Source organism: Eucyclogobius newberryi, unplaced genomic scaffold (genome assembly GCF_026437365.1).
Source record: "Eucyclogobius newberryi isolate DKJ021-1_F unplaced genomic scaffold, fEucNew1.0.hap1 SCAF_8, whole genome shotgun sequence".
Classification (NCBI taxonomy): Eukaryota; Metazoa; Chordata; class Actinopteri; order Gobiiformes; family Gobiidae; genus Eucyclogobius; species Eucyclogobius newberryi.
In genome coordinates, this window is record NW_027316500.1 from 6,574,365 (window position 1) to 6,595,106 (window position 20,742).

The following is a 20,742-nucleotide window of genomic DNA, read 5'->3' on the forward strand; positions in this document are numbered from 1 at the left end:
AAACCGAGTAAATCTAATTCCAACCAAAACAAGCTCCAACGTCAACTATACTGGGTTAGTTATAAAAGTAAAGTCAACACCTGGTTATTTCAACATGCAAAAATCCAAATTAAACTTAAAAATCACTCTCTACAGTTGGGTCTCCGTGCAGAGGCAGCTTGAGAGGCAAAGAACATTAAAAGGAAACGCTCTTTATTAAAGGCACCGTTAATAGAGAGGTTCCCGGCTCGACCGCGCCCATTTAGGGTTCGTCTTTTGCCTCTCAGGTTCTGCCCGAGCTCCACGAAGGGACCTCCTACCCCGATCTTTTTGTCCTTCCAGTTTATCGTTTCCTGGAGGTCGAACACCTCGCGGGTCAAGGTGTCTAACTTAGTCCGCATTTGCTGGCTCTCCTGCGGCAGGCGGGGCCAGAGGATGGACGGAGAATGAGCGAGGGCAGATATGAACACAGAGAGAGAGAAAGAGAGAGATTTGGTCCCGAAGCCACAGAGCAGGGACGTTTACTGTGCATGGATTGGATTGACCGATCTTCCCGCGTTTGAAACAAGGAATAAAAAACAGAAAATACTGAAAAGTAACGACATTTTCCTGTGTATCGTGTCGGGTGGTTCCACGGTTCTTTTCTTTACATTTTAACGTTGTTCTTGATGCATTGCTACATCCGTTTTGCACCTTCGCTACTAAAGTTGTGGATTCGTCAATAACGGTCACTTTTAGAAACTCAATCCAGCGTTAAACTCTTGCGCTGCTGCTCATCTTCTTGCTAAACTCTTATTCATCTCAATGTCTCTGTTCCTGACTGAATATCGTAAGTACTTCCTTCAACAAATGCAGTACTTTTAGCCAGGGGCCTCACTTATAAACATAGAATTCTAAACTTCTCTTTTAAACTTTAGAGTTTTTGGACTGGAACTGCTCAATTCTACCCACAAACATAATGTGGAAAGTCATGAACGTAACATTATTGTACAAAGATGTAGAACTTGGGCTCTTGATCTCATCTTTACGTCTTGTGAGACTCACTGCAGATAAAAGGCTTTGATGCGTTCGCCGTCAAAACCTGTGGGAAACGGCCAGCTCGTCCGGCTTGTGCTTTATTGCCGATGGATGTCGTGAATCTTGCGTCTTTCCCCCCCGCCTCTTCCTGTTTTCAGACTATTGGGAAGTCTGTGGTCCGTGCGGGGTTGTGATTCCGGTTGAACCTCGACAGAGTTCATCTGGCAGTGGCGTGAGGCCCTCGTGTGATCTCGCTCCTGTTCGTTCACAACTGCCTAAACTCTCTACACTGCGGTTAAACGAACAAAAACACTTGCGTCTAAAAAAAGTGAATCCTCTCTAATAACCACGCCCTGATCTGGTCCTGTATGGTGGCCGGGGAGGATCAAAAGACAGGTGTTTTTTGTGTGGTCTCACCTCTATAAGTTCGTCCCTCTGGCGCAGCCCCTCTTTCAGCTCTTCCTGTTTGTGCGTCAGGACTGTGCACTGGTGCTTCTGTCTTTCTAATTCCTGGAAAACAGAAGAACATTTACTCATGGAAGTCACTTTTTAAACCCAAAGCCTAACATGCAGTTAACGCCCAAAAAGCTGATGTTTTGGGACCAAATATGATTTATTTAACCCAATTATATGACTCAAAACAAGTAAAGGACACTAAATATGTGGTTGATTTCAGGTTTTCTTATCAGTTTTATTAACCCTTTCCTAGTTTTCTGAGGAACCAGGGCTTAAACAATGTCATTGCCCAAACTCATCTTTTTCAATATATGCTGCATTCAATGTTACAGTATCTAGAAATTTTTTTATTGCTCATACACGTTTAAAAATTTTTTTGCAAATGAGATGAATCATGACAACGGTTGGTCATTCTTCCAGTTTTACAGTAAAAAGCCTCTTAAAGTCTTCACCTTGGACTTGTCCTGCAGCTCTCTCTTCATCTCGGCCATGTGCTCCTCCATCTCCTCGATGACGTCTTTGAGCGTGTCCGTTTGGTAGATGAGGTTGGCCTTGTCGTTGTCCAGCTGTGCGTTGGACACCATGGCCTTCTTGTACTTCTCCTCCACCTCTGTCAACGACTCCTGGTTTTGTGAGGGCATCGTTAGTGAGACATCGGGTCGTTGTTTTGAACACAACCCAGCCACTGCACATGCACCGAGACTGGGCTCTGTGCTAAAACACCGAACATGAAGCCAAAACGTGTTAGCCAAAAAAAAAGTATACATAGTCCAAGGTTTACAGTATTTTCCAAATACCTGAGGAGACTTTGACTTTGTGATTTAATGAAACGGACAAACTAATCAGGTTTCATTGAATCACACTTAAAAGGTTATCTGAATAAAATGTTCTACAAGAAAAAGAAGGCGAGACTAGATGTGAGGTGTGTTAGTAAACTACTGGTGCAAAACGCAAGTAGTAAGAGACTGTAAAAGTGCAAACCCCAGAGTCCGAACACTGGGGGACCACAGTCTACTAAAAGGTGCACTATAAACCTTTCTGGTGGTGGGTCCGGCACCCGCTCGTCTCCTTGGGGAGGTTATCGCTTCGTCTGGACATTTCCACAGTTTGACAAGTTTTAGATCTCAGCGTTAAATGACAAATACGGAGCTGGATATCACTGAAAACATGAAATACTTCACAGGAAATAGATCTTTGTGTCTTGATGCTAATGCTAATCTTGAGCCAACATAAATTTCAAATGAATGCCACAAACAAATGAAGTAATCTACTTATAAAACAATTGGATAGTCTTTACTTTGACATTTAATTGGTAGTTTATCTTATATTGTGTGTTTTAAAAGTTAGCATTAGCTTTGAGACACAGCGAGTTTGCCAGCTGAGCACATAAACTACAGTATTAAATTACAAATGTTGTCTAATATCCTTAGAAACACAATCCTTACTGTGGGTGTGCTCGCCTCTCCACATATCTGATCTGTAACTTGCATGAACATGAACTAGTAGCTTGTTTCCATGGAGATATTGTGGAACATTTTAGACATGCAAAAACCTCTCCATAAAGACAAGCCCCCTCCACCAGGAAAGTGCACCTTTAGGTTATGAAAATATCTTGAAGTTATATGCGTGTTCATCTGTTATAGGCTAGTTTCACAAATCCAGCACTATCTCCATGTAAGGAAAAGTGAGCCAGGAGCCATTTGCCAGCATGTACATTTTCTAAAAACAACACATGTGCGCATTTTCAACAGACCACAACCAGTGAGTTTCATCAAACAAGTGAAGACGGGGTCATGCAAAGGAATCTTTTGAGCGTTTCAGGCTGGGAGCAACCAAAGAAGACTATGGAGAGGAAGAGGAGTGAGGTTAGCGGCGCCACACTGCCCCCAGAGGGACCACAGGGTGATAGGAGGAGACAGAGGAGTTAAGAGGCATGCTGCGAGCTCAAGCCCCTCTACCTTCAGCTCTTTTAGCCCCTGCATGTACCGCCCTTCTACATCCTGAATCTGGTCCTTTAGTTCATAGATATCCTGTAGAGCAGATGGGGAGATGGGAGGGAACGGTTGGGAGGGAGTCAAGGAGATTATCAAGGAAGAAAACGAGACAAAACAAAGCCCGACGAGTAACAAGGAAGACGCGATCCAGCTGCCAGACACGAGCCCCACAGAGCGGCAGACATTTGCATACGTTATGTACACGACGTTAAAGAAGACGTGGGCAACATTCGATTCGTCCAATCCACCTCGTGCATGAAGGAAACGGTGCAGACACTTAAAAGAGGAAAGGCAGGAGGAAAAGCAGGAAGTTTCAACGGAATAGACACGGAACATCTGGATTAGCGTTCAGAGCTGAGAGAATGTGCTACGGCTAACGCTAACAGACTTTCAGACAGGTTTACATTGGCGACAATTAACATTTAGCGTGAGATTTTTGAGCTTTTCAAACTAAATAACTAAATAAATTGCTGTTTAAGTTGTTAAAAATGTTGAATTAGTGCCAGCAACATGTCAGCTAAAATATACAAATTTGTAAGCATGAAAATGTGTTAAATTGTTAAGTGTTAAGCTATTTTTGCTTACTATACAAACTAGAACATCAAATCCAAAACATATGTTCATGAAGGTAAATTAAAGGGCTGTAACCAAACGTTTTCATGTAATAAAGTAACATTACAGTACAGATGTAGTGTAAATGCAGCTCTTGGGGTCAGAATCAGACCGCTGTGTGCCGTGTACATCCAATAATAAAGCTTTGTATCCTCCGTGAACCAGGAATTGCGACGTTAGCATGATAGTTGTTTGTAAAGAACACTTGTAGACATATAACTTGAACATATTACATATTACATATTTCATTATACCAGGCTATATTTATATTGAGCTTTGATTTTAAACAGTTGTGACCAGACAAAGACAAATCAATTGAGATAGAAAAAGGTAATTAGGTTAACGGGTCTGTTGTTAAGCCGGTTACTACGTGAAATACAACTCACCCTCATGTCACTCAAATTGGTGTCAGGGTCATAGATGCTGCCCGTGTCGGCGCTGCCCCGTCTGGACGAGGAGCCCCCCAAAGAGGCCAGAGTCGCAGGCGAGAGCCCGGGGGTGGCACAGCGGGACGACGGCTGTGGAGAGGAAGAGAGAGAGCGGCTGAAGTGAATAAAACGATACAAAAACATCGACTCAGACGGCAACCCAACTCCCAAAGGGTAATTTAAAGCCCTCACGTGACGACAGGGGAGCGGGTCGTGTGTCTTTTACCACAAAGAGAGGGGAAAGTGGGCTCGAAGTTAAACAAATTTATTCAATGATTCAGAGGATGTCACGATATTACACTTAAGAGTTATGTTTGCATCATAACAATTATTTATCATTGTTGAAACCATGAACAAACCTTAACTTTCTTTCATTCACATTGTCTAACTGTCTAAACTTTTTGAACTATAAAGCAAAGTTGCATAAAAGTTGGCATAAAAAGTCAGATAAAAAGCACTTTACATTTAAGTTTACTTTTTAGGAATTGAATTGACAGAAAATTGCGTTAAAATTCTCAAAAAAAAGGACCTGAATAATCACAATTATTGATTAACCAGATTTAATCTCGACATCCCTATTCCGAATGGATTTACAAATTATTTTTTCATTTTTTTGTGCACAGTTTGAGGCTTTTAATAACTCCAATAATTGTATTCCTTCGTTGTATTACTGTGTTGTGTTATATTTCGTCTTTGTGGACAGCACTTGTTTTTAAAAGTGCTTTAAAAATATATTGTATTGAATGTTCTATATTGTGGTGGGTTTCGTTTATAGGCTTTGAAAAGCTTTGTCCATTTGATGAACGGTTATGGAAGACACCAGAAAAGGACCATAACATACTTCTTATGTGCGTTCTGTGTACTTACCCGGCTGAAATCTGGAAACTGCTTGTCACATTTGTCATCCAGCTGCAAAACAGACAATAAAACAATGTTAATTTGGTCTTTTTTAATTCCAACATGCGTTTTCTCTCATCATGCTCAATTCCTTGCGATTTCAATTCCTTGCGCTTTCCTGCAAAGTTATTAAGTTAATCAAAAGTGCTGCACGTTGACAGATTTTACCACACCAAAACAGTGAAAACAAAATACACTTTTCGTTAGTCACACCGGCATATTTCATTTGTTAAACACTTTTTATAACCATGCTGTTCGACTGCAATGCAATATATCATTTGTGGGTAAAAAGTAGACACCGTTATAAACAAGCATGCACACAAAAAGTCTTTCTTGTTGTCAAAATGCAAATCCATTCCTTTGCAGCGTCACCGCCGACTTACGGAATCCAAATCGGCCAAATCGTCGAGATCGGACACGATGCTGCCCCGGCGGTTTGTGCGGCTGAAATAGTCAGCGGCAGATTCGCTAATGTCCGAGAAATCAGACGACTGGCAACGGACGACATAAACATTTAGAAGAGAAAGCAGAGAGGAGGTAGAGAAGAGGGAAAAGAGGCGTGTCAGGGAGAAAGAAAAGGTTGGTAAATGTGTGGATTTGAATTGGCACTGGAGGTATTGAAACGGTCGAGCACAATACGGTTTAGGCAATAAAACTCATAAAAGGCCGGCGTGTATCGAGAGGCCGAGTCACACCCCGCTTTAAAACACTTCTCTGGGACCGGGCCTTAAGGCAACGTTTTAGTAGCATTTTATACGACGGCTACATCAACCGTTTTCCCCCTAAACCAATCATTTTCAAAACGTATTAAGATGCACGCGCTTGGATAAGTTATTACTCTTTATTCTACACTATAACCAGAATTACACTGTCACTTTAACCAGAATTACACTGTCACTTTAACCAGAATTACACTGTCACTTTAACCAGAATTACACTGTAACTTTAACCAGAATTACACTGTCACTTTAACCAGAATAACACAACTGTAACTTTAACCAGAATATAACTAACTTTAACCAGAATTTAATCACTCACTGTTCACCTTTTGCACTACATCTGTAAATTTAACTGTCAATTTTGTATACATAGTGATCTCATTTTTATCTTAGTCTATTCTTATTTTATCCTATAGCAGATTTCAATTGTTTTTCTTTTTGACTTTATATAAGTTGTTCTATCATTGTTCTTTGTTTTATGTTGCACCGTATCACCAAAGCAAGTTCCTATATTTGTGAATTGTGTTCATTAGCAATGGCAATAAACCTTTTCTGATTCTAATTCTGATTCTATTAACCAGGTTGGAACCCATTGACCCATTTAGTTTTACCAGACATCGTAAAAGCAATACATAAATCTGACCGTTTTCCTCGGCCTTCATCTACCATTTTATCAAAACCATGAAGAAATAGACATGTGGGCAGCTGTGCAACACTGTGGAATAATCGTGGGCTTTTGGTGACTGGATTGCGGGCCACCTCTGTTTCTTTGCCATCTGAAAAAGCCGTTCTAAAGCGGTGCATGTGCCACAAAATGATGCGCTCTCCTTGCTTCATGTACAGAGCTATTGCCCCGTACGTTGGCTGCAGCTGTTATGAACTCGCCGTCGTCGGGGAGTGGTTTACTCTCCGTGGAAAAATGACTCGGCATTTTCCGTGCCGAGAGCCAAGGTCGCGTTTTTCATCTGTGGGAACTAGTTCACTGGAGTTTGTGGGTTAGCTGCAGCCGGTGGCATAGATTTTAAGCATAACAAAAGGAACATGAGTCACGGCCGAGTTTGGGGTACTTTGTTTGATGGGATCCAGTAATTGAGGGTCTAATAAGTGCAGAGGGGGTTCGTTCATGACTTCGTTTTTATGCTTCTATGTAAACTGGGAAAGTGACATCGTTCAAAAGGCATTTTTATGACGTAATCCCATCAAGCATCCCTGAAGCGAAAGAGAAGGTTGTAACTTTTATATACCGTGAAAAGCTAGGTGTGAAAGTAATAAGAGTTGCTCTGCTTGCGATATTAGAACAGTTAGACTTAAAACAAAAAGGCTTTTTCCTAACACGGCCACATTTGAGTTATAACGGGTTTGAAATGATGAATTGTGTCTCACTAACTTCTGCTGTGGTGTTATTAAAGTTAAAAAGGTGCATTTTTAAAGGATTTACAAGGGGATTGTACCGTACGCTTAGAGTTGTTGTGTCAGAAGGACATAGTGTGGTCTTGCCGTCATATTTTTGATCATCTGTGTATTCTTCCAAACCAAAGTGATATTTCTGGTCAACCTTATGTTCCATTCACGTTTTAAGCAATACTTGAATCTCAACCACAGTTCACAACATTTACAGGCACATTTGATCACATTCTTGACGCGTTGTGAACATATCGTCTGAATATCGTTATCGAGATGACGCAAAAAAACAGAGATTCGTATTCATCACCCTCGCTCTCCCGTACTTTGAATATAATCCAATTTAGTTATATATTGTCCAAAAATCTTAATCTTGATGTAAATACAGTGAGTGGACTTGTAAAATAGCACATCAAATGACATATCAGTGATGTAATTGTGCCAAGCGACTGTTTCGAGGTACATTTGAGAAAAGCAAGGGTACGACTTAGCCACTTTAATAACCTAGAATGATTTAGACGTTTGTACAATCTTTCCCCCCTGGTCTCACCACACTGTCCCTGCGTCCTCGGCTGCAGCGCTCCTGGGACACGCTGCTCACGGTGTCGTCGTCAGAGGACTGAGAAAAACCACACACGCACACACAAAAACAACACCAAACGCATACGGCAGATGAGAATGACAGTTATGTACGATGACTGCATGATAAACGCACACACGCACACACACGCACACACACGCACACACACGCACACACACGCACACACACTCTTAGTTTGAATAACCGCCCGAGACACTCAACCAGGCTTTCTCTCAACGAGTCCATTCACAAAGCACTTCTCTCAAATGACCAGGCATGCCATCCTCTAAATTAGCTCTTTGTCTAGTGCGAGGAGGATACACTTAACATAAACTGAGTGCGTCTGTTGTTCGCTCTTGATACGACCTTGAACAATGTCAGTGTGGCCATTTAGTGAATGAATGTTGACAACAAGTACACATTTCATATGAATACACAACAAAAGGCCATGTTTCTCTTCAATGGTTGAGTTTTTCTTTACATCATCTACTTTGCACATTGTAAATACATACAGAAGACATCAAATATATGAAGCCAGATGTATGAAACTATTTAGAAATTAAAGATTTTTTATTTATTTTTTTAAATCAATGAAAATAATGTCTATGCATGTCTATATAATTATGTCTATGTTGTTTTATAATAGTTTCTATCAGATCTCCTTTGCGCTGTAAACCCTTGGCCCTCTGTCCAAAAGCTTCACCATGAAGTCTTTCCTGAAAAGTTTTTCACTTCACTGCAGGTTCAGTAGTGAAGCAAAGAGCTGTTCTAAAATATAATATAATAACTGTTTTTGACTTTTGTTTTACATTGTGTTGCTTTGACGCTTTCAATAAGAATCCACAATGTAAATAGTTTGAAAATAAAAAAACAAATGAAAAAGTGTGTCCAAACATTTGACTGATAATGTAGTCAAATGGGGCTATATATGGTAGAGAACAGTCAAACTGTGCACTTCATACAGGCAAGATCTCAAAAAACAAAGTTAGCCGTATTGGAGAGTGTAGACTAAAATAAAAAAACACTACTGGTATTTACAGATAAACAAAAGCTATGCAAATATCATGCCATGGAGACTTTACACATTCCCTCAAATTAAATCCAACATACTTGTAAAACTTTTTTGAAACACTGAGAAAGTCCACATGCTAGTGCTAACACGTTCACATCTGCATATAAGCTTAAAAATGTATAAAACACACTCCTCATTCAACATACCACAAACACATTATCCAGGTTCTTAAGTACTTTCCAGCATCTCTGTTACAATCACCAGCCCCAAAACATCTGCAGTTCCCCAGTACATTTCCTTAAGTAACCTTATGTTTTCCATTTTTATCCATGGTTAGTAAAAAGCCGCATGCTTGTTCCAGTCCGTGTTAGCGGTGTGGATGGGTATGAGGTGTAAAGCAGACGTCATGCGGTTTTGGGCAGTGGGGGCTCACCACGGGGCTGCTGCGGGTGGAACTGGCACCAGACGAGCACCAACTGTATTCAGACTGCGGCGGGACACGACATGGAGTGAATGCACAGGGCCAGTGCGGAGGTCTCACTAAATTACCTTTAAATATTCTGATGCAATAGCCATATTATGCAAATAACGTTAAATGCAAATTTAAGTTATAAAGACTTCTTTCTAACAGATTAAGTTTATTTTAAATATAGATTCTTCCAATTGGTTAAATTATGTACAGGAATCAAATTTACAAGTTTGACCAATTCCCTTGTTTTATTTTAAGATGTTGACTTTGACACTGGCTGATCAATAACGCTGGGTGTACACCTAATGTGAGGCGGGTTCAGCAGGTATTTTGTAGTTACCTGCAGACTGCCTGTTACACCAACTACAGTGCACTGCGGTGTGTATTTGGCAAACGCAGCTCAGATTTACACAGATAAGCACGAGAGGACCTGAGGACCTGAAAACCTGAGGACCTGAAAACGGCTCCTGAGGCGTCTGGAAAAACTAGACGGATTACAGAAACTCTTACAGATTCTTTCTGCAGCCTGAGAGGTCTGTGGAACAGCACTCGCAGAGCTCAGAAGTCAGCGTAACAGGGTTTATTGATTTTAATAATTGCTTAAAGTCTTGCAACTGCACCAGCCTCGCATTAGCTGTACAGTCGGTGTAAGAGGGAATTGTCTTTTAGGTTAATCGATTTCGACTTACAGTAAAATGGCAAAACATGGTTATAATTTTTACATTATTCTGCTCTGCTAAATGTTGAACTTCTGGGGGAGGGACTTACAGCTCGTGAACTGCAGCCTGAGCCGTACAGACCAGCGTTGTCTTCATAAAGAGAGGCCTGAGGGGCAAAACGTGGGAGACAAAAGAAGAGTCTCAGCAAAACACAAGAGAAGCATGAATCAGCATGAGAGGCATGAGACTTTTGCTAAGCAGGACCAGGACTGGGACAAAAACATTATTCCCCAAATGTACAAGACTGTGCGTCACTGGTGAAATGTAAAAAACACAAATTATATGGAATTATGCCATTTGTCACCTACATCTACAGTATTTCCTTGCAATATCAAAGAATATGTCCTTTGGTCTTCTTTGCCTACATCTAATTATTCTTCTATGTGGTGTTATATCACTTTCAACATACACTCTGGCTTGGGACCACCATCATTTCAATATGAACCTACTACGTGGCAACTGGTAAAAATATGTGCACCAATCTAGATTTTCCAATATCAATACTTGGGCTTTGATGTAAAAACTCAATATCATAACAATGACAGGGCAGTTATACTATTTATACATTGATTTCAAATGGCCAGATCACACACTAACCTTTATTTATTATGTACTAATATCTGTGTGTTATCAAAATATCCAATGAAGAAGCAATTTGTACATGGATCAGAATAAACAAAGACGAGCTTAACACAAAGCCGAGCCATATCCAACTCAAGTGTGAATCTTAAGCCCGTCGAGTGTCCTGGGGCTAAATATAACCACTCCTGACCACTGTGGTATTGCGATCAGATGAATGCGGGGTCGGCCCGTCACTGTACGGGAACTAAAGGCGGAGCTTTAATAGATGCTGAACAACAGAGTGCACCGGACTGACCATGCTCTGGCTGCGGGGCAGTGAAGTGCCGGCAGTGGAGGCGGCAGAGGAGGTGGTGGTAGTCGCCTGTCCAAAAAGAAGGGAAAGTTGCAGGGGAAATGTCACTGTAGAAGTTAAAAGGACATGACAGAGACGTGAGGTGACTAGAACTGCTGCGGTCAGTGGAAAAAAGGCTTGAAATCTGCTGACAGAGAAGCGTTTAAGGCCAAAAGGAAAAGTGAAAACATGTGATGTTTGTGTCAAGGAGAAAGGTGTTACGTTTATTTGAATTAGAACTGCCTTACACAACTTCACCGTGGTGGTGTCATTACTGCAGTGGAGAATTTATTAGATACAAAGAATACTTTTTTTTCCAAATATTGGACTTACTTAGATGCAAGTTACTGTTAGAGTGAAAGAGTCTCCTGGTTTATTATAGTAGGGCTGCAACAAACTATCATTGATCAACTGATTAAGCCAGTTTTATTTAATATTATTTTGGGTTAGGGTTAACCCTTATCACAAAATATCTTTATTGATTCTGACATCGATGAAGCTGAAGTGACATTCTGCCTGAGCATATTTAGAGACAAAAGGGTAAATATGAATTTTCTGATTCAATTTATATTGCACACGTCATGGTTTTGGAGCTCAGTAAACTAAACCTTGCTACAGGTTGAGATTAATTTATGTACTTGTTGCTGCCCTATATTATAGTAACTAGGGACATCGTCAACCACTATAGTACAATTTACGTGGATATAACTCAAATTAACTACACTTCCTCAAACATTTTAGAACATTACATACAGTATGTTAAAATTGGATTGTCTTCACTGAAAATCTGTCTTCACTATATTAGAAAAAATAACTATTGTTTTTTTTATGCTCTTTAAATCACCACAAACCTAAATTTATTTCAATGCCAAAAAAAAGCAAAGTGAAAACAAAAGTTATGCTCTGCTCAAAAACCCTATGAACCTTCTTAAAAGCTAAAACTTTTGCAGGAAACTGGAAATGTATCAAACCTTAACAAATGAAGTGCCTAAACCATTACTCTTATGGCCACGTTGAGCACAACCCCAACAGATTAACTGAACCAAAGTTAAAAATCAATTCCCTGCTCTGAAACAACCCTATGACCCGTGTCTGCAGATAAAAGCGCTGGTAGTGGAGCACCGACCCGCGGCTGATAGGACGAGGTGGAGGCGGCAGGTTTGGTCTTCGTTAGACTGGTGTAGTTCCTTTGATCGTGGTACAGTCCCGTCTGCAAGTAAAACATGAAACCGCCTCAAACACAACACGACTTAAATCTCTTCAAAAGGCATCCGCACGGCACAAGACAAACGACCGAGCGTAAACTCGGACGGAAACGCCACGCTCATGCCACGTTACACAATGTAACTGTCTGTTATTCAAAAACACATTCAAAACGTCCGACGACACGCGATGAATTTAGCAGGAATAATATCGAAAAGTCATTAGAAATCATTAGACAATCCTTGAATGTAGTGAAATATCAATTCAGAAACAAGCAGCAAAAGCAAGCAAGTAAATAATAATAAGCCTTAAACGTGTTGGTTTCATGCTGTAGTTATGCAATTTCACAAGCAAAAAAAAATCATTATGAACCAAAAAAGAAGGCTACAAAATATATAAAAACTAAACAATATTTTAGGTTATTTTCACATTGCCATACGAGTCAAACCCATTTAAGCTCAAGGCCAAAATGTACATCCTTTTATTCTATCAAGTGTCAAACTTCTGTTAAAGAACAAAAGTTAATCCATCCAATCCGAGGCACTCCTTTGTACAGCAATTAACAATTAGGTGAATGTTAATCAACACAGCAAACCACAATCTTCATTTCAACATTTCAAAACCACATCTGTGCAACAAAACAAGCACTGACCAATAAATCTTTCTTGGATGAAATGGAGGAAGCCTTTCTATGGCCGTGAAGGTCATTGTAAACGGAACTCTACAGTCGTCAAAAGGAGTAGACGAAGCAGAACTACGATAAGTGGAACTAGAATAAGTGGAAAAGCACAGATTGACAGGTACATACAGTGGAGCGGGAGCTTTTGAGGGCCGAGCTGGTGGTGGAAAGGCTGTCGGACTGAAGAGAAAGGAAGGACATTAAACAAAACTCATGGAAACAAAAGGTTTAGTGAGAGTTAGTCGCAGTCACGAAACAACAAATGAGTCATCAGTGAAAGTACGTATCCACGGCACGAAGATGTGTCTGGTTTACTCAACAACCACTACTTTTTACAACTACAATATCCCCATTTATCAATTGTCAAAATCAAAAGTTGCTCTGTGAACATGGAGGCTTCAACGCGTGGAGATGTTATTGCTTTTCCTGGAATATTCTTTTATGGCATTAAATGAATCCATCACCATGTAAAGTCACGAAGGTCATGCATGTTCTAACTTTTTAAAACAACGTGCAACTCTTTCAAAACACCAACGACGCCGAAGCTATTTTTAACCTCGAACGCAAAATACATTTTCTCTTTCTAACTCACACCTTCTGAAATAAAAAACTCAGAGCTGAACTGGTTCCAAGGAGGAGCCATGAGCTAATAAGGAAAATATGTCTCCCATTAAAAAAAAAGTACACGGTATTCCACAGTATCTCATGACATTTCTTTACACAGCAGCTTCTTAACTTGTGGAAAAATGTAATCTATATCACGAGGATAATTTCAAGACTTAGATGTCATGTGAAAAGACACTAATGGTTTTTACGACAAGTCACGGCCTACGGTGGGTGATATTTGAATCGAGGTCCACAGTTAGTAAAAGCTTGAAGAAATTTGAGATTTGTTTGTGTTAAATGGAATAAATGATGCAGTATTATCCTTTATCGCACACACGACACACACTCCACGCACCAGCAGGTCTTTTTTACGTGAAGAGGAGCGACTTGTATAGGAGCCCAGGTTCTGCAGGGCCGAGGAGGTGGACTTCAAAACAAAAGACACAGCAATGTCATCAACAGATCGCATCTAAAACCAGTGAATCATGTCAGGAGTCTAAATGGGGATTAGCCTATATGTCATTCAGACACTCAGGTTTTAGCGGGGCCTTTATAAACAGCAGCTGACACACATTAGCAGGTCTAAGCGGGGGAAAAAGGAGTGAATAATCCTGGCAGAGGGGTGTTACTGTACGCACCCTGTAGCTCCGCACCGACATGACGTCATCGTCTTTGCCCTGTTGACGTGGAAAGACCCGAGTCAGCAGCAGAAAACCAGACGAGACACGAGAGTCCAGGGATTAACACAAGGATTAAAGCGCCCCTATTGTGCTCTTACTGGACTCTTAAACTGCTTTTAGAGCGGCACAAACGATACAACTCCTACCGTTTCCAAATATTCTGCAAATTTTATCTTGTAGGACTTTGTGGTACGAGATCTTGTGGTACAGTAAGAGATGTGGGGTGTATAAGAGATGCAGATACGAGCTTTGACACGGTGTAGAGGTATTATACTGCTTTTTAAAATGAGCACACCAGAGTAAAATCCATTAAATGCGTCTTTTCTAGAAAACAGAGACCGGAAATGGAGGGAGAAAAGGAGGAAGTGTGGTGGTCAGATACAAACCCGGAGATGATTGCGGCTGCTGGACCGGCTGCCACTCGAGCCTCGGGCTTTCTCTGAATCAGCCTGGAGTCAGGAAGGAAGGACGGGAGCGATTACACGAGGACAGAGCAGGAGCAGGAGGAGATGGATGGAACATGACAACACAAATGACAACGCAGACCATGCACACGCCATGCAAAACTGGGATGATTCAAAACACAAAGCGTAAAAAGCCATGTCTTTCCCAGCAGTTTAAATATTGAATCATAAAATAAGATGTGATTTGCTTCTTTCAGATCATCATTGCACATGTTGTCATTTGTAAACTGCAATATTGATCTAAAATGGCTTAAGAACAAGATACAACACTAGTGACTTCCTGTTCAAAACTGCAGAACTGGCAGCTTCCATTGCATTTCTCAGTAGCAAGCAGCGTCGGTTCATTTACGTGTTTTTATTTTGAAAAGTGTCTAGGCAACATGACTGACGGTGAAAACGTGAGGCTCAAAATGTATGACCACAGGATTACTCAAACATGCACGATAATGGAAGATACTAATAACAAAGCACCATTACGGCGTAGAACACTAATAGAATAGTCATCACTAATAGAATAGTCTGAGGCATAGTGAGTGAAGCGTCTCCAATACCAGCAGGAATTGGACTCAAACCTTCCAGTGAGTGGGCGACAATCAAGCAGCTTTTAAAACAGGCTATGATCTAACCACGAGAGCAATAAACAAAATGTGTTAAACTCCATACAAAAATGTTTAAAAAAATCAAACACACATTCTGCATGCAACAACATTTCAAACGTTCAGACTCTTTCCAGTGGTGTTTGGATTCACGTTGGGCCCGGCGTGAGGTCCTGACCGCGCTGCTCACCAAAGCCTAAATACAGGCAAAGGCCGAGGTCCGGTCCACAAACACGCAACACGCACAGAGTTTCGGAGTATCCAAAGCAAATAAACACATTTTTCCACAGTGAAGTTCAGAGAGAGTCAACTCTGTGGCTCTGAGCGGTAGGACTTCACATCACAGGCTGTTAGTGCAGGAGGTGGGCAATGCAAGGGTACGAGGAGATGTTGAATAGAGCTGTACAATTAATCACGTGCCAATCAGGAGTACAATTGTCACGTATTATTTAATAGTGTTCTGAACAATATGAGCGCGAGTTCTGCTCCTCAAAACCTGGAGCACTGGTTTAATCTACAGCAGCTTTAAAAACATGAAACCTCAACATTACTCATAAATGATCATAAATTATTTAATCCACAACAGGTGAAATAATAGTCTTAAATAACTGATATTTAATTATAATGTTTTTCCTACATACGAACTCTTTCATCAAAATTGTTAATTTGATGATATAGAACATTTAAATATCAACTGTATTATCAATAAGGACTGTGCACTAGTTTAAATCGATTAAATTGTGTAACCGAGATAGTTAAGATTTACCCTTAAGAATGTTTATGTAAGCATTTCATAGAGACTTTTAGAGTACGTTTACAATAGTGTATTTTATTAGTTCTGATCATTTTATGCTCTACTTTCCCTCTCAAAATAATAATATGGATCATTGTGATTTCAATTATGTTTAAATAACTAGTATTAATATTTCTTCCATAATCTGCCCTGTCAAACTGTCATAAAGCAGCAAAAAAGAGAGAAAAGATAATACAAAAGAAGACAAAAATGCAGTGTTATTAGCGTAAAAGGAGATGTTTCTGAGTGAAGTATAAGTCAGATTATTATATTGTCAGTTTGGTAATATTGCCCAGCCCTAGTTAGTGCAGTTCCACTCCATAGACCGGGCCTACCATCCACTGGTGGATCTGACCCCATTTTCTGTTACTGCTGCTGGAGCCCGAGTGGTGGCGGTGGTAAGAGAGCTGTGCAGAGAAGGAAAAGTGCCAGGAAAAACATACAATCATTGGACCGCTCAGAAACTGCTGAAGTGAACAAACCGGCGACATTTACGTCAGGAATAGAAAATCTGAGTTTATCTGTGCAGCACTTTCCATCATATTCTCGGTCGTGCGTTTTGACATCGGTACAAAATAAACGTCACAGTCTCGAAAAGGCCATCTGCGAAACACTCCAAGCTTTGGGACAGTCAAACTCATCGCACTGAGCTCCTAACTGGGCAATACCGCCTTTCCAGTCTTCAAGCGCACAAGAGAACGGATTCATTGACCGCACCAAATCAGACTTCTTTACATGTGGATTGTTTTAGCTTGTAATTCTAATGTAGATGAACACATGAAGAATCAATTGGGTAAAAAGCACTGATCTGACAGCACTGGCCTTTTTAACGATTGTGTAGAGCTTAGCCCTGGTCTTTCTTATAAAACAACTTAAAATAATGTAGAAATTGGTGATTTAACCAATGAACAATCAAAGGCAAACACAAAAAACAATCACATTTGCATATAAAATGTTTAGTTTAAATTTAAACAATATCTGCAGACACAATGACTCACACTTTAAAGGCCATTGCCACACACTTCCTGCTCGTGGGCGGCGCCACTATTTCGGGATTGTTTTGTGCAGGTCATTGAAATTTTACAAAGCTACAGTTTATTCCCTGCCCTCAATACAGTATAAAGGCTGCACAGACTAATATTTATACTGTTTTAACTGGCCAAAGCATAACGCAGCTACCTCAAGGTGTTAAAAGTTGTGTTTGGTCGGGTGTGAATCACCACTCAGACGACCTTCGCTTGATTGATGATTAATTGATGTCTAGGGAAACTATGTCCACATTTCATCGTGTTAACATTTCTGTACAATATTTAATGCATTATGGAGAGACTTGGAAAAACAAATTAAACACATAATTTGTACAAAAACATCCTTGTGAACCTTAAACGCATTTGCTACCGTCTCATTTTGAAATAATGAATACCAAATTAACATGTGAAATCCACTGAAACGGAGCAAAGGATCATGATCAGTGTAGTTTCCTCTTCTTTATACGTGACTGCAACAAATCAGTGCATTTTTGACCCAGATGCTTATAAAATTATATATTGTAAAACTTTGTTATTATTGTTACACATTTTAACGATTGTTAACCATCAACTGGACTAAAAGAAAAGAAGAAGAAAAGAGGCATCATTATATATTAACTACACTTTGAATGGCCTTAATAAAGCATGAAAAATCCATTTATCCAGCCAATTAATTAACACCCAAAGCCTAAACCCTTGATTAGCCGTCAAGTAGTTATTGTTAATGTTTCATTAAGGCAAAAAAAGTGTAATTGTACCAAAAAGATGTTTAATCACAAAGGCAGGACCAATCCAACAATGATTTAAATATAATATAAATAGTTATTAAGCCTGAATCATTCTCAATAAACTATTTGTTCATTGCGAATAAAGTCTTTGTTCATGTTTTATTAAGGCAAATAAAAAGTGTAATTGTACCAAAAAGATGTTTAATCACAAAAGCAGGACCAATACAACAATGACTTAAATAGAATAGAAATAGTTTGACAGCTCCGACAGAAACAGTGTAATCTGACTGCAGTCCGATTGTCCCTCGTGTGTTGCCGTACCTCTTTCTGTTGCCTCTCCAGCTCCCTCATCCTGATGTCCCTGGCCTCGGCCCGGGCGGCCCTCTTCGCTGCCAGCCGCGCCTCCGCCTGTCACACAAGGATGAACACGACAGTCAAGAACCAGGAAATAAATGAACAGGAGTGTTTTATAGAGACACGCCCAGTATCAGATATAGATAACAGATCTGACACGACGACCTGAGACGTGTCGCTTTAATGGCACGACTGGAATATGAACATACATCATGAAAGAGCTCCTCGTGTTGTGGCGACTGAAGACCAATCAATCACAGTGTATTTGTATCGCACTTTCCATCAGCCAACAGGTGCTATAAAAACATTTAGTAACCTTGACATTCATTCATAAAAAAATAAATTTATAGATTTAAAAAGAGTGTCAAATGCCTGCTTAAAGAGTTTGGTCTTTTTGTGCAACTTAAAAGGAAAAGCGAGTTTATTTGTAGAGCACAATTGGTACACAAGACGATTTAAAGTGCTTCACACAACAGGAAAAATGCATTAAAATACAAAATAGTTTAAGACATAAAAACAGATGATTTGAGCGAGGTGGACTAATGTAATAAAGTTTGCTATGACTTTCAATCACATAAAATGTGATAATAAACTAATGATCGTTTAGTATCCTCACATCTAGCCTCAAACAACTTTCTATAACCAGTTTTTGTGGATTAGGAGAGATACGAGGAGCACTGGGTGATATGACAAGATTATATCAAATTTTAGATAGATAATATTGTGAATGTTGTTTGAAGATATCTAACATTTGAATATCAACTATATAGTGTGTAGGGAAAAAAAATGCAACAAAAAGTTATGTTGTAATCGTTCAAATAAGCTGATAGGTCCCTGTGGTAAATATTTATATTTATATTAAGTCAAAAATGACAGGAAGTAGATCCAAGTCGTCATAAAGCGACACTCCATCCAAAATACAGGGACAATTTACACGCAACGGACACATTTTTCAGACAGTTTGAACAATATTTAAGAAAATAAAAGGTGCTCTTACATATTATTAGTTGTCCGAGCATTACTATAGTATATTTTTTCAGGATGTTGGCTCTTTTACAACGTGGTTGCTAGGTAACAGTTGCGGAATTACCTCCAACTATGTCACATCTGCTGCTCATGTGCAACCAGGAAGTATAAACATCGCCAAAAGTGCCAAACTGGGTTAAAAATAGGCAAAACCTTTAGTAAAATCTTAAATATCATTATGTTTTCGGGTTGCTGTGTCATGTGCACGTCAAGCTTTGTCACTGCTGCTCATCTGTTGACAGTTTTACTCCACAAAGTCGACATTGGACCCGAGCAGAGGGATCACATTATCAAAACAGCATTCAACATGTCGACATAAACCTCCAACAAAAACAACAACTAATCAAATTGTGAAAATCAATCCAGTGATGCTTTTCCCCCCAAATATAAACGATAAAAAAGCCATTGTCTATTGATATCTTCCAGATTGACTCTTATGGGCTCGCTTTGAGTGCGTGGGACGTCCCGTCACTCACATGTGGTACCCATCAGGTTCAGGGGGGTTAATTCGATGACCTCTTGGGGGGGGGAAATTCCAGCCCCGGCGCAAACAAACAGCGCTGTACCAATGCAGCGCAGGACTGGGCTGGTAAACACTGGCATTTCACAACGGGACAGAGGAAACTGGAACCGATCGAGGCCAAAACAAGTGTCATAAACCAACTCCAGGGAAGATTTAACATCATTTATCCCCAGCAGAGAGACATTTATTGACTAATTTAGGGAAAATACCTCAGAAGAAGAGGAGAGTCGCTATTTCTGGAAACGACTATTAGTAAGAGACCATGAGTTCAATTCAATCTTTCCATTATGCCAAATTATTGTTAAGAATGCAAATGTTTTAGGGGTACCCAGGGAAAGATTTTAAGCTTCATTCACTTAAGACACAGATGTTCACAATTTAAAATACAAGAACAAACAGCAAACAGACAAATAAAACAGTAAAATATACAAATTGTACAATACAACAGGTCACCCCATAAAATCTAGTTAATTAAGGGACGTATCAATGAGTTTCAACCAAAGTTACTTATAAAAATTGACTTTTAACTTCAATCAATCCACTTTACCAATGGATCGTTGAAGAGCACATTCATTTTGATTTATTATCATCATCATGTTTAGCACCAAGGAAACCTACGCGGACAGAGAGTGGAAATGCTTCACTGAGAATCGTACCTCGTTCCTTCCTGCTTTGAGAAGAAAATCTTAGCTAAAGCGACACCATTTTACCTCTTTTGTTGTTGCTGTTTTATGGCGGTTGGTATCCAAGTGTTGCATTACCGCCAGACCGCCAGATTGTATTCCTTAAAAGGGCTGGTTCGGCATGTATTTGGCCTACCTCTTTATGGATGGCACTTCAACACTTTCTGGACAGTCCTGTACATG

General features: G+C 40.0%; 1 protein-coding gene across 10 annotated transcripts in view; it reads right to left on the reverse strand.

Annotated features, from left to right (window-relative positions):
• lrrfip2 (leucine rich repeat (in FLII) interacting protein 2) overlaps positions 1-20,742 on the reverse strand; it is a 35,682-nt gene that overhangs the window by 7,338 nt on the left and 7,602 nt on the right. For 2 of the 10 annotated variants that reach the window (XM_072437244.1, XM_072437242.1), the window contains exons 3-8: positions 18,295-18,381; positions 5,354-5,395; positions 4,445-4,576; positions 3,411-3,482; positions 1,905-2,075; positions 1,414-1,506 (exon numbers count right to left, since the gene is read on the reverse strand). In XM_072437244.1, the coding sequence (XP_072293345.1) occupies positions 1,414-1,506; positions 1,905-2,075; positions 3,411-3,482; positions 4,445-4,576; positions 5,354-5,395; positions 18,295-18,381 (597 nt within the window). Of the gene's footprint in view, positions 1-299; positions 393-1,413; positions 1,507-1,904; positions 2,076-3,410; positions 3,483-4,444; positions 4,577-5,353; positions 5,396-5,766; positions 5,875-8,053; positions 8,123-9,528; positions 9,583-10,332; positions 10,390-11,160; positions 11,229-12,315; positions 12,407-13,051; positions 13,121-13,207; positions 13,259-14,039; positions 14,112-14,322; positions 14,362-14,750; positions 14,814-16,552; positions 16,625-18,294; positions 18,382-20,742 lie in introns of all 10 variants that reach the window. The other 8 variants (XM_072437245.1, XM_072437243.1, XM_072437236.1 and 5 more) reach the window with 7 other exon arrangements.